Here is a 15,227-nt window from a genome sequence, read left to right as displayed (position 1 = left end):
AGTATAATTTTGAAAGTTATTTGGGCTTTATTGAGTTAACGGTTGTTTATATAAATTTCGCGTTGCATGTTGTCATGGTGACGCGGTAAAAATTAAATAGAGGAATGTACGATTAGTAAAGAGGGCGTTCAATAAAAACTGGGTTGTTTATTCAATACTATATAAATTTCTCCTTAGTTTACTTAATAAGTATTTGATAAGTAGGTCATCAAAGTACAAGTTTACGAACATATAATAATATTCAAATCACAATTTCCAAATTAAATTTTTTGGTGTAAAGTTAATTTGTGTCATTTAAATGATTAAAATTATTAAAAAGATATATATTGCTATTAGTACATAGAATATGAAAATCAACTTTAGATTAGAAGTAATTTAGATAAAATATTAAAATTTATTATGTCTAGTTTAGTATTCCATTATCTGAAGGGAGATTTGAGAAATTCTTGAAAAATAAAACTTTTAAAATGAAAATTTTGGACCATAATTCCACACAAATATTATTGAAAAGGTATTTGAACTATCTTCTTTCCATTTAAAAGTTTAGTGGTCATTTCCGCCCCCGTTAGAGTCTTGATGTTATTTAATTGAAAACCAGCCTACAAACTTCTTTAAAAATAAACGTGACGTAGCTTTTTATAAGGGGCAAAACATAGAGGGTGAGACGTTTTCAAATTGATTCTTCGTGTAATATATTATTCTAAAACAAAATATAATGAAAAATTGAAAAAATAATATGTTAAATTAAGAGAGGTAGTCTGTTAATTTTGTTGATACATTCAATTTGCACAGGCCAAATTTGTTAAGAATACTGGCGTGTTCAGTTCAGTGTCTTTTATTACCATTGATATTGAACTTGAGAGACATCAATAAATATTAATATATGTATATGTGAAGGTCACTCAATGAAAACTCCCACACTTTGAACCATCGTATCTTGTTTAAAAAAATATCTAGTCAATCTAAAATTCAATTTTCATTTTTAAAATGTCTCATTTTTTTTCTTTTGATGATTTTATTGCTATTACTTAAATGTGAAATGTCTAATTTCTTCTTAGCTCTGGTGTGATGTTCTATTCCTTAAGGCCGCTTAACATGGTGCAAGAAATTGCTTGTAATTTCTTGCAACGTCAAAATCTTGCATAGATGAATATTGCACGTCGCATGATATGCCACTAACAAAAATTCCATTAGTGAAAGTAATGTTGCAAAGATTTTGCAAGATCTTGAATTTCATCTGCACATGCTTTTGATCAAGAAATATTGCGTCTTTCATTACATTGCTCGTTGTATTACATCATGTCAAGCGACCTTAAGAATCTAACAAAACGAGATAATACCAGTGAGGGAACTGTTGTTTGGGATGTGTCAAATCAAAAGTGAAAGGATCAGAGATAAAGTATACGAAAAAAAAAATACAAACTGTGTGTGTGTCGCACGTAGATGAAAATTAAGGGAAAAATTGCATAAAAAAGTTTTTATTACTGACGTATCATAAACCATGTTGATAAAACTAATGGACATTTATGCCATTCAATTTCAATATCTAGTTATGGCTAATTACATGGCCGTAGATGTGTAAGTACCTATTTGTCAATAAAAGTTGAAAATTTTGTTTTATTTATAACCTTACTTGAGACTCTTCTTCAGGAAATGATATTCGATCTTAGTTGAAGTATTTAAATAACTGGTACTCAGATGGGGTGTCAATTAATATTAAATTGGACGCCACCAGCTTTTTAACGAACAATTAATTAAAAAAAGCGGAAAAGCTGGGAAAACCGTGTGAATTAAATTACAAATAAAAATTGAACAATCTAAAACTATCACCGGAAACGATTATCCAAATATATAAGACTGATTGTGAGCCTTATCTATGGAAATCCGGGATGGTTGCTGCCATCAACTGAATTCCCAGTTGTTGGAGTTGAGTTTAATTTGTTTATTTTTGGTGTACCGGTTGAGTCCTTTGGGTGTGGTTGAAACTCCAACCCGGCAATTGTAGAACTGCGGGAAATATAAAATGACGAAGGAACGAGTAGAAAGAACAGATTTGAACACAAGGAGCTTATGCTTATTTGAGAAAATTGTATTTATATTGTTCAAAATATAACCAAACAGGTTCTATTCTGTGCGTTCTGTTCCACAAATAAATAGAAAACAAAAACATTGGCCTGCAAAAGGAAGAACCGGCTCCGGAGAAAGCAAAGACCGTTCCATCTGCCAGCAAGATCATGGAGTTTGTTTTTTGGGAGGCGCATGGGATAATATTCCACCATCTCACACATCCGTTATCGCAATAACCCATATTAATGAAATAAAGTTTTAATTGCTACATCAAGAACCCTCTCGGATTATTTGCTGTACCCAGACTTGAAAAAAGGCTCTGTGATCAAAGATGAAGAGGTGCCGTCTGTAGTTAATGACTATTTTTAGGAGCTTGATGATTCTTATTATGAAAAAGGGTATCGGACTTATAGAACAACGCTGGAAAAAGTTAAGGGGCTAAAAGGAGATTACGTTGAAAAATAAATATATTATTTTCCGAAATTTTTGTGTTTTTTATGTTGGGCCAGGTACTTCTGGCACCATCTTCGTAATTCAAATATAAAATCAATATTTTAGTCTGCGGTTAAATCAAATACCATTTCAAACCACTTATTACTTATTTCAAATTGGTGTTCTAAAACACAATTTAAAAAATGTTCATCAACATTAGTAACAGTTAACAAGCATCGGAATGTTTGAGACATTTCAACTCTCCACACGTAATTTGGTACAAGTGGATAACGAAACAGAATGAGCATTCTTAATTACTTACGGTAAGGTACGACGTGCTTTCATGTAAGTAATATCGCTCATTGTTTATAAATAAATTCCGTGTTATGGGTGTGTTAAACATCATTTTGAAACAATTTAATTTAATTAGCTGCTTTCCCATGTTTTATTATTTCTTAAAGTACACATTGGAAATATAACTAAAGACGTTAAAGCTTTGCATATTTATTGTTTTGTATTCTAAGAGTCGATTTGTTTCGGATCCTGGATTATTTTCAAACTTTCAGTACCTCATTGGTTGTTTTCGAAAAAAATGCGGTTTGGTGGACCAATACAAGTGTGGTAGCTTCTTCTTCTAGACCTAGTGAACCGGTTCTCCAGCCAAATGGACGACGATAGGGAATAATACAGCCGCAGATGTACCCGCCCACCCCAAATTAAATTAAAAACACACACACACAAAATTCCAAAAAAAAAATATAAATGCCCTCAAAAAAAACCGAGAAAAGCCGTTTTTACTTTTTCTTACATGCTTAACTTCGTTTTCTTTCGTCAAAATCCTTCGTTAGAAGTAGTTGGGCAAACATATCCCAACGAAACCATCACAATCCCAGTCCTGCAGAGGAGCTATTCCTATATCAGGACGTACACATTCCTTACAAAAATTCTTATCCTACCAAATTTTAACCGACGAATTTCTCTCTTCTCTAGAACGCTACATACCAGTATGAGGCCCACACCTCACAAGGGGGCGATTCAATTTTTAAAGGGGTCAATTCGAAAATTGAGTCGACACGTGTTAAAGCCTTTCGCTCCGGGTCAATTAAATACAATTCTAGATTTCTGTACCAAATTTATTTATTAAAATCTGGTTTAAAGAGACCAAAATATCAACTGCGTGTTTGGCGTCGTCAAGTATTTCACAGCTTACAGTTGGTGTAAATTTGAAATATGTGTCCGTATGAACTATTCTCAAAGCTACTTTATTCCATGAATATATGCATTGTATAGATACAGTTAGTTAATCTGAAAAGCTTGTCCACGCATGGCCACTGCAGTTTAATCATCTAGTGCGGCCTCTTTTACGACACTGTTTCGCGCGTATATTCAAAAATTCTGTTTTATATTTGAACTAACCTTGTAATAAGGAGTCGATTATTATACTCAATATATTCTCTCTAATATAATAATTTTAAATTGTTTTTCCCTAAAGGAATTTTGGTCTTTTTAGTATTAAGTTACGTCCCGTTGAGCGTGAACCACCCTGTATATATTTTTTCCACTAACAGATTTTGCGTTACATAAATTAATCACATGGTGTTAGAAAAAGGTCACAACCACTTAGAATAAACACGTAGAAAGCCGATTCCCATGCACGTTCCAGATATTTATATTTCAAAATTTATATAACAATCTAATATGTACGGGATGAATAAAAAATTGAAATGATACTATTAAACTTATGATGAAATATCTTGGAATTTGTAATTTATTCTATGAGAAACATAGTAGCACTTCTATTACCACTAATTAAGCCTATTATATTAGATTTACGTAACGATTCGAAAAAAGTTTCCATAAAACACAAATCACAATTTACTATACTTGAGAAATTTCTTAATAATATCTCCTTTGAATCATTTCCACGCAATACATTCTCGAGTTCTTCGAAATAACATTGATAAAGCTTCTTTTCTGTTGGAAAGTAGTCCAAACTAAGCAAGGATTTTGGAAAATCAGTTTTTGGATGAATTTAAATTTGAGAAAACATTTTTGTAGCAAAAAAAACCAATTCAAGATTGAGACAATTTATTTTTTGTCCAAATAGGATAAGGAAAAGAAGCTTTTGTCCAAATTAATTTCAACGCAGCCATTTTCAGTGCGAATTGTATTTGAAAAAGAGATTTTCAGACCAATTTAATTTTGTAAAAATACTTTTCCACCAAAGAACAAATTTGGAAAAGCCTGAAGATTTCTCATAATTTCCAAAATAATTTGCGACATAGACATACACGTCTTTTAAGGCACCTTGATATAGTGCAAGAAATTACGTGCAATTTAATCTGAGCATGCTTTTCATCAAGCAATATTGTGTCTTGCATTGATTTGAACGTTGTATTGCATCTTGTCAAACAATTTTTTAGCTGTGTACATTTACTTGATGTTTGTTGCCATGTTCACCAATATTAAATTTACATTATACCATAATCATTAACTCTTTCAGTCCAGCCATCTTTCAATTTCAGTATACAATAATGAATTTCGGTTAACTGAGAAGACTTTTAATTCAACTAACACGCGTCCTGCAAGCCGTTAATGAATAGTCTGTACGATCGCAGTTGTGTATGAGTGGGAGCAGACACGTGTGAACTAAGCTGTTCAAACTCTAGTCAAATTTTCCTCTCGGCGACTCCCCTGACTGTATGATCGTAGTCGGATCACAAGGATGCATAATAGGTGTGTCCAGGCCTTAACGAGGCGTCTTTATGATCACGCTTGGACTAATTTTTGGGTCGCTCTGTTTGTTGGATGGATTTCTCTCATAAAAAAAAATATTTCTTTGGTCAGAATGCTTATTGTTTTTAAGAAACGTGTGAACTAAGTAGTCGAATCTCAAGGATGCATAATAGGTGTGTCCAGGCCTTAACGAGGCGTGTTTATGATCAAGCTTGGACTAATTTTTGGGTCGCTCTGTTTGTTGGATGGATTTCTCTCATGAAAAAAATATTTCTTTGGTCAGAATGCTTATTGTTTTTCAGAAACGTGTGAACTAAGTAGTCGGATCTCAAGGATGCATAATAGGGGAGTCCAGGCCTTAACGAGGCGTGTTTATGATCACGCTTGTACTATTTTTTGGGTCGCTCTGTTTGTTGGATGGATTTCTCTCATAAAAAAAATATTTCTTTGATCAGAATGCTTATTGTTTTTCAGAAACGTGTGAACTAAGTAGTCGGATCTCAAGGATTCATAATAGGTGTGTCCAGGCCTTAACGAGGCGTCTTTATGATCACGCTTGGACTAATTTTTGGGTCGCTCTGTTTGTTGGATGGATTTCTCTCATAAAAAAAATATTTCTTTGATCAGAATGCTTATTGTTTTTCAGAAACGTGTGAACTAAGTAGTCGAATCTCAAGGATGCATAATAGGTGTGTCCAGGCCTTAACGAGGCGTGTTTATGATCAAGCTTGGACTAATTTTTGGGTCGCTCTGTTTGTTGGATGGATTTCTCTCATGAAAAAAATATTTCTTTGGTCAGAATGCTTATTGTTTTTCAGAAACGTGTGAACTAAGTAGTCGGATCTCAAGGATGCATAATAGGGGAGTCCAGGCCTTAACGAGGCGTGTTTATGATCACGCTTGTACTATTTTTTGGGTCGCTCTGTTTGTTGGATGGATTTCTCTCATAAAAAAAATATTTCTTTGATCAGAATGCTTATTGTTTTTCAGAAACGTGTGAACTAAGTAGTCGGATCTCAAGGATTCATAATAGGTGTGTCCAGGCCTTAACGAGGCGTCTTTATGATCACGCTTGGACTAATTTTTGGGTCGCTCTGTTTGTTGGATGGATTTCTCTCATGAAAAAAATATTTCTTTGATCAGAATGCTTATTGTTTTTCAGAAACGTGTGAACTAAGTAGTCGGATCTCAAGGATGCATAATAGGTGTGTCCAGGCCTTAACGAGGCGTCTTTATGATCACGCTTGGACTAATTTTTGGGTCGCTCTGTTTGTTGGATGGATTTCTCTCATGAAAAAAATATTTCTTTGATCAGAATGCTTATTGTTTTTCAGAAACGTGTGAACTAAGTAGTCGGATCTCAAGGATTCATAATAGGTGTGTCCAGGCCTTAACGAGGCGTCTTTATGATCACGCTTGGACTAATTTTTGGGTCGCTCTGTTTGTTGGATGGATTTCTCTCATGAAAAAAATATTTCTTTGGTCAGAAAGCTTATTGTTTTTCAGAAACGTGTGAACTAAGTAGTCGGATCTCAAGGATGCATAATAGGGGAGTCCAGGCCTTAACGAGGCGTGTTTATGATCACGCTTGGACTAATTTTTGGGTCGCTCTGTTAGTTGCATGGATTTCTCTCATAAAAAAATTATTTCTTTGCTCAGAATGCTTATTTTTTTTCAGAAACGTGTGAACTAAGTAGTCGGATCTCAAGGATGCATAATAGGTGTGTCCAGGCCTTAACGAGGCGTCTTTATGATCACGCTTGGACTAATTTTTGGGTCGCTCTGTTTGTTGGATGGATTTCTCTCATAAAAAAAAATATTTCTTTGGTCAGAATGCTTATTGTTTTTAAGAAACGTGTGAACTAAGTAGTCGGATCTCAAGGATGCATAATAGGGGAGTCCAGGCCTTAACTAGGCGTGTTTATGATCACGCTTGTACTATTTTTTGGGTCGCTCTGTTTGTTGGATGGATTTCTCTCATAAAAAAAATATTTCTTTGATCAGAATGCTTATTGTTTTTCAGAAACGTGTGAACTAAGTAGTCGGATCTCAAGGATTCATAATAGGTGTGTCCAGGCCTTAACGAGGCGTCTTTATGATCACGCTTGGACTAATTTTTGGGTCGCTCTGTTTGTTGGATGGATTTCTCTCATGAAAAAAATATTTCTTTGGTCAGAAAGCTTATTGTTTTTCAGAAACGTGTGAACTAAGTAGTCGGATCTCAAGGATGCATAATAGGTGTGTCCAGGCCTTAACGAGGCGTGTTTATGATCACGCTTGGACTAATTTTTGGGTCGCTCTGTTAAGTGCATGGATTTCTCTCATAAAAAAATTATTTCTTTGCTCAGAATGCTTATTTTTTTTCAGAAACGTGTGAACTAAGTAGTCGGATCTCAAGGATGCATAATAGGTGTGTCCAGGCCTTAACGAGGCGTCTTTATGATCACGCTTGTACTATTTTTTGGGTCGCTCTGTTTGTTGGATGGATTTCTCTCATAAAAAAAATATTTCTTTGATCAGAATGCTTATTGTTTTTCAGAAACGTGTGAACTAAGTAGTCGGATCTCAAGGATTCATAATAGGTGTGTCCAGGCCTTAACGAGGCGTCTTTATGATCACGCTTGTACTATTTTTTGGGTCGCTCTGTTTGTTGGATGGATTTCTCTCATAAAAAAAATATTTCTTTGATCAGAATGCTTATTGTTTTTCAGAAACGTGTGAACTAAGTAGTCGGATCTCAAGGATTCATAATAGGTGTGTCCAGGCCTTAACGAGGCGTCTTTATGATCACGCTTGGACTAATTTTTGGGTCGCTCTGTTTGTTGGATGGATTTCTCTCATGAAAAAAATATTTCTTTGGTCAGAAAGCTTATTGTTTTTCAGAAACGTGTGAACTAAGTAGTCGGATCTCAAGGATGCATAATAGGGGAGTCCAGGCCTTAACGAGGCGTGTTTATGATCACGCTTGGACTAATTTTTGGGTCGCTCTGTTAGTTGCATGGATTTCTCTCATAAAAAAATTATTTCTTTGCTCAGAATGCTTATTTTTTTTCAGAAACGTGTGAACTAAGTAGTCGGATCTCAAGGATGCATAATAGGTGTGTCCAGGCCTTAACGAGGCGTCTTTATGATCACGCTTGGACTAATTTTTGGGTCGCTCTGTTTGTTGGATGGATTTCTCTCATAAAAAAAAATATTTCTTTGGTCAGAATGCTTATTGTTTTTAAGAAACGTGTGAACTAAGTAGTCGGATCTCAAGGATGCATAATAGGGGAGTCCAGGCCTTAACTAGGCGTGTTTATGATCACGCTTGGACTAATTTTTGGGTCGCTCTGTTTGTTGGATGGATTTCTCTCATAAAAAAAATATTTCTTTGATCAGAATGCTTATTGTTTTTCAGAAACGTGTGAACTAAGTAGTCGGATCTCAAGGATTCATAATAGGTGTGTCCAGGCCTTAACGAGGCGTCTTTATGATCACGCTTGGACTAATTTTTGGGTCGCTCTGTTTGTTGGATGGATTTCTCTCATGAAAAAAATATTTCTTTGGTCAGAAAGCTTATTGTTTTTCAGAAACGTGTGAACTAAGTAGTCGGATCTCAAGGATTCATAATAGGTGTGTCCAGGCCTTAACGAGGCGTCTTTATGATCACGCTTGGACTAATTTTTGGGTCGCTCTGTTTGTTGGATGGATTTCTCTCATGAAAAAAATATTTCTTTGATCAGAATGCTTATTGTTTTTCAGAAACGTGTGAACTAAGTAGTCGGATCTCAAGGATGCATAATAGGTGTGTCCAGGCCTTAACGAGGCGTCTTTATGATCACGCTTGGACTAATTTTTGGGTCGCTCTGTTTGTTGGATGGATTTCTCTCATGAAAAAAATATTTCTTTGATCAGAATGCTTATTGTTTTTCAGAAACGTGTGAACTAAGTAGTCGGATCTCAAGGATTCATAATAGGTGTGTCCAGGCCTTAACGAGGCGTCTTTATGATCACGCTTGGACTAATTTTTGGGTCGCTCTGTTTGTTGGATGGATTTCTCTCATAAAAAAAAAATATTTCTTTGGTCAGAATGCTTATTGTTTTTAAGAAACGTGTGAACTAAGTAGTCGGATCTCAAGGATGCATAATAGGGGAGTCCAGGCCTTAACGAGGCGTGTTTATGATCACGCTTGGACTAATTTTTGGGTCGCTCTGTTAGTTGCATGGATTTCTCTCATAAAAAAATTATTTCTTTGCTCAGAATGCTTATTTTTTTTCAGAAACGTGTGAACTAAGTAGTCGGATCTCAAGGATGCATAATAGGTGTGTCCAGGCCTTAACTAGGCGTGTTTATGATCACGCTTGGACTAATTTTTGGGTCGCTCTGTTTGTTGGATGGATTTCTCTCATAAAAAAAAAATATTTCTTTGGTCAGAATGCTTATTGTTTTTAAGAAACGTGTGAACTAAGTAGTCGGATCTCAAGGATGCATAATAGGGGAGTCCAGGCCTTAACGAGGCGTGTTTATGATCACGCTTGGACTAATTTTTGGGTCGCTCTGTTTGTTGGATGGATTTCTCTCATGGAAAAAATTTTTCTTTGGTCAGAAAGCTTATTGTTTTTCAGAAACGTGTGAACTAAGTAGTCGGATCTCAAGGATGCATAATAGGGGAGTCCAGGCCTTAACGAGGCGTGTTTATGATCACGCTTGTACTATTTTTTGGGTCGCTCTGTTTGTTGGATGGATTTCTCTCATGAAAAAAATATTTCTTTGGTCAGAATGCTTATTGTTTTTAAGAAACGTGTGAACTAAGTAGTCGAATCTCAAGGATGCATAATAGGGGAGTCAAGGCCTTATCGAGGCGTGTTTATGATCACGCTTGGACTAATTTTTGGGTCGCTCTATTTGTTGGATGGATTTCTCTCATGAAAAAAATATTTCTTTGGTCAGAATGCTTATTGTTTTTCAGAAACGTGTGAACTAAGTAGTCGGATCTCAAGGATGCATAATAGGGGAGTCCAGGCCTTAACGAGGCGTGTTTATGATCACGCTTGTACTATTTTTTGGGTCGCTCTGTTAGTTGCATGGATTTCTCTCATAAAAAAATTATTTCTTTGCTCAGAAAGCTTATTTTTTTTTCAGAAACGTGTGAACTAAGTAGTCGGATCTCAAGGATGCATAATAGGTGTGTCCAGGCCTTAACGAGGCGTGTTTATGATCACGCTTGGACTAATTTTTGGGTCGCTCTGTTTGTTGGATGGATTTCTCTCATGGAAAAAATTTTTCTTTGGTCAGAAAGCTTATTGTTTTTCAGAAACGTGTGAACTAAGTAGTCGGATCTCAAGGATGCATAATAGGGGAGTCCAGGCCTTAACGAGGCGTGTTTATGATCACGCTTGTACTATTTTTTGGGTCGCTCTGTTTGTTGGATGGATTTCTCTCATGAAAAAAATATTTCTTTGGTCAGAATGCTTATTGTTTTTAAGAAACGTGTGAACTAAGTAGTCGAATCTCAAGGATGCATAATAGGGGAGTCAAGGCCTTATCGAGGCGTGTTTATGATCACGCTTGGACTAATTTTTGGGTCGCTCTATTTGTTGGATGGATTTCTCTCATGAAAAAAATATTTCTTTGGTCAGAATGCTTATTGTTTTTCAGAAACGTGTGAACTAAGTAGTCGGATCTCAAGGATGCATAATAGGGGAGTCCAGGCCTTAACGAGGCGTGTTTATGATCACGCTTGTACTATTTTTTGGGTCGCTCTGTTTGTTGGATGGATTTCTCTCATGAAAAAAAAATATTTCTTTGGTCAGAATGCTTATTGTTTTTAAGAAACGTGTGAACTAAGTAGTCGGATCTCAAGGATGCATAATAGGGGAGTCCAGGCCTTAACGAGGCGTGTTTATGATCACGCTTGGACTAATTTTTGGGTCGCTCTGTTAGTTGCATGGATTTCTCTCATAAAAAAATTATTTCTTTGCTCAGAATGCTTATTTTTTTTCAGAAACGTGTGAACTAAGTAGTCGGATCTCAAGGATGCATAATAGGTGTGTCCAGGCCTTAACGAGGCGTCTTTATGATCACGCTTGGACTAATTTTTGGGTCGCTCTGTTTGTTGGATGTGTTTCTCTCATAAAAAAAATATTTCTTTGGTCAGAATGCTTATTGTTTGTCAGAAGCTTCGTATCGGTATTGTAGAAATTTTTTTACGCGTTTCCTTACGTAGAAATATTTATCATATGTTGATCCACCCACCTTTTTCCCATAGATATGATTGATATATCTGAGTATTTTTTATTATTGTATATCACGTTATCAATAACTAACAAGTCGTTATCTTTCGTTTGATGAAATAATCGATTGTACAATTATTATTGGTTTTATTGGTTGTTTAGAGTATTTGTATAAAAAAACTCAACATACGTCTGTGTATTGTGCAACTAATGCGGAATTTATGCGTTAAAAATGTCGTCAAGAAAACCCTACGGTAAGCTAACTGTTAAATACATTTTATGATTGTTTATTTTCGGTGACGTTATGCCTTTACTTTACTTTACGAATTTAGATAAGGAAAATCATAAGACGAAGGCGTGATTTCAATTATATGTTCGTGGAAATATTTTTAATTCGTTAAATCTAAAAATACTCACTTTCCTAAGATTTCTTAGAATTTCGAATGACTCGTTTCCTTATGACTCTGTTCCTATCTTATTACAAATGATCTTGGAATTACTACAAATAATCTATATACTCTATATCCTTGTTTCTTACCGTGAGACCCACGCCCCACAGGAGTGCAATTTGATTGTAAAGGAGGTAATTCGAAAATTGAGTCGACACGAGGTTAAATCTTTTCCGTTTTGATATGCCAAAATTGAAACAAAAATGCAATTTCTTAAATAATTGCGCCCAATAAATATTATAAATTCGTTTGACCATAATATCAATTTTTTTGGCGTTAATTTCCCTGCAATAGACGAAAGATTCCTCGTGAACTCCTGGATGCTTTAAAATCTAGCTAAACCAAACCAAAACATCAATTTTTTGGCGTTAACCTCCCTGCAGTAGACGACAGACTCTTGGTGTACTCCTGGATGCTTTAAAATCTCGCTAAACAACGCAGTTGTTTGCATTTTAATCAAAGAAAATTTTGAAAATTTACTTACTGAGCATTGTTAAGAATTTCCTAGTAATTTCTCCCTTAAATCTATAATTTAAGTTTCTTAATTGAACTATTCGTATTTTTAATATTAAAAATTATGAATATGTTACATAGGGGGTCATAAGAATTTTAGAAGGGCTTGGGTGGGGCATGGCACAAATAGGGTTCGGAAGAACTGCTCTATGTTTTCTTATTTTCTTTATTGAAAAAGTCAACACGAATTTTGAGGTCTTGATATTCATAATAAATGTATTCAATGGCTATTGAATAACGAAACTTGTGATAAAATATTTTATTTCGGTATTAGTACGTATCGTATATATCTTATATCAAATTTTTATATCATTAGATACATAATTTCTGTACGCATCTAACGAAAATACTCGTGAAGGCTCTAAAAAATCCGATACAATTCAAAAGTCTAAATAGAAAACATCCAGACCACCGCATTCGATGCTAATTTACTTCTTTCTTCAATTAATTTTTTCCAAATTTCATATCTGGCACCTATTTCTATCATTTATTTAAAAAAAAACATGTAAAGTTTTTATTCAATTTCTTTCATCGTTTAAAGTTTCAAATTTTTGTGTTAATTGTAAATTTTGGTGCTTTGGAAGTTTTTTCTGTCAGTTTTATCAAGACTCGCGCTGCTTTCTCTTTCACAGCTTCCACAGATTTGAATCCTCTTCCTTTTAATGCAGATTTGACCTTAGAAAAAAGGTGACGAACAATGCAGAATGATGCACCAGTTTCGAAGGGCTCCCGATCTTAAATCAACTTCAACATCTTCTCGGTCATCTTAAACCACTCAAAAAGCACGTGAACGTGACAAACATTCATTACCATATACTTGTTTTAATAAATTATAAGTTTCAGTTGGAGTTTTCCCAAGTTTCATGTGAAACATTACAATTCGTTGCTCTATACAAATGAAGGTCAGGGTTACACTGGTTTCTCTATAGATACTTTTCTGAAGTATTGTGTAATATCCGTTTTGATTAGCTCTTTGTCGTCTATTACTTCTTTGCAAAATTTTGTAAACATTAGTTTTACTAACTCAAGTATCTAATCGTAAGATATTCTAGATTTTGGTCTTCCTTGTACACCGTGACTTACCCTCTTCTTGGAACTATTTAAAACTATTTGTGGTCGAGCGGCTGCCTACCTGCCATTGTAACCTAGTAGATTTGGGCATCTATCTCTTGATCTAATTGATTTAACGAGCTATTTCAACGTCTCTACTCAATAAAGTATCCATACATTCTATAGCCAGACAATCCCTTTTTAAAGCATCTTAATCCAGCAGAGAAAATGATCCCGATTTTAGTGCAAACATAAATCAATCAAATATTTAAAAATTCCTCTTCAAAAACTATCAGAAAAAGCATTTGAATCGACTAATTTCTAGAATTTCACTTTATCGTTTTTATATTAAGCCTACTTCAATTTTTTTTTTGGATAAATGATATAGATTAAATTTATCTTAATATGTTGATGATTATGCACCTTCATTACCTTGAAACTATATCGTTAATCTCAATAGATAAAATTATCTTATTTTCGAATTATTTTACTAAAAACCAGACTGAATGACATCATAAATATGACGCCATGTTAAACTGGTATGCCGCCATATTGTACTGGCAACAAAAGTCTCTCTCTCTCCCTCTCTCTGTCTATCACTCTCATTCCCTCTCTCCCAGTCTCTCACTCTCTCTTTCCCTCTCTCCCAGTCTCTCACTCTCTCTTTCCCTCTCTCTCTCTCTTTCCCTCTCTCCCAGACTCTCACTCTCTCTCTCTCTCACTCTCTCTTCCTCTCACTCTCTCTCTCACTCACTCTCGCTCCCTCTCTCTGTCTATCACTCTCATTCCCTCTCTCCCAGTCTCTCATTCTCTCTTTCCCTCTCTCCCAGTCTCTCACTCTCTCTTTCCCTCTCTCCCAGTCTCACACTCTCTCTCTTTCCCTCTCTCCCAGACTCTCACTCTCTCTCTCTCTCACACACTCTCTCTTCCTCTCACTCTCTCTGTCTATCATTCTCTTTTTCCCTCTCTCCCAGTCTCTCACTCTCTCTCATTCTCTCTTTCCCTCTCTCCCAGAAGACTCTCTCTCACTTTCTCTTCGTCTCACTCTCTCTCTATTCAATAGTCCCACCTGGTATATAGATGATTTTTGGTTTTAATACAACACGGTATGTTTACCAAGATTTAAAAAGCGCCAGAAAATAGTTTGATGACCCCAAAAATGTGAACATATTAAACAAAACATTCTTATTTCTTTTGTCAAAGCGTGTTTGTAAAACAACGCTTCTATTTATTGTTTTCTTTCATGCTAAAACAAAACGTTTTTATTAAACAAACCCATTATCATACCATTTAAAAATTAACAAATAATTACGATGTAAAAACTTTAACCGTTGCAGATTCAAATACGTCTGACCTTGCTAAAGGCAACTGAACAGAAACCATTTTCATATTTTTAAGGGTATCCTAGTAAAATAATAATTTATAAGGGTGTGCAACGGTCAAATTTTTTACAAAAAAATTAATAACTCAAAAAGTATGCATTTTTTGAAAAAAGTTTTTAGACAAAAATATACTAAATTTTATGTAGATTTCAAAAATGTATCAATATGCAGGGTGCTCTATTTAAAATAACAAAGTTACAGTGGAAACGTAGAAATTTTCATGATTTTACTATAAGTATTTTACTATATATATACAGATAGTTTTAACTCTCGTAGAACACCCTGTATACATATCAAATATACAAGGTGGGCTATTAAGTAAGGAGACTAGCCTGTAGCCTGGAGCATATTTCTTCGAATGCGATGTCTACCGTGTCCGTAG

General features: G+C 35.1%; 1 protein-coding gene across 3 annotated transcripts in view; it reads left to right on the top strand.

The window, feature by feature from the left end:
• LOC130902346 (spectrin beta chain, non-erythrocytic 1) overlaps positions 1-15,227 on the top strand; it is a 79,549-nt gene that overhangs the window by 622 nt on the left and 63,700 nt on the right. The window contains exon 1 of one of the 3 annotated variants that reach the window (XM_057814434.1): positions 11,542-11,705. The exons of 1 other annotated variant lie outside the window; for it this stretch is intronic. In XM_057814434.1, the coding sequence (XP_057670417.1) occupies positions 11,684-11,705 (22 nt within the window). In that variant the 5' untranslated portion in view covers positions 11,542-11,683. Of the gene's footprint in view, positions 1-11,541; positions 11,706-15,227 lie in introns of those variants that run through there. One more of the 3 variants, XM_057814436.1, reaches the window with a different exon arrangement.

Source organism: Diorhabda carinulata, chromosome X (assembly GCF_026250575.1).
Source record: "Diorhabda carinulata isolate Delta chromosome X, icDioCari1.1, whole genome shotgun sequence".
In the NCBI taxonomy this organism is placed as follows: Eukaryota; Metazoa; Arthropoda; class Insecta; order Coleoptera; family Chrysomelidae; genus Diorhabda; species Diorhabda carinulata.
The sequence above is the reverse complement of the archived record's forward strand: the minus strand, read 5'-3'. Positions and strand labels throughout refer to the sequence as shown.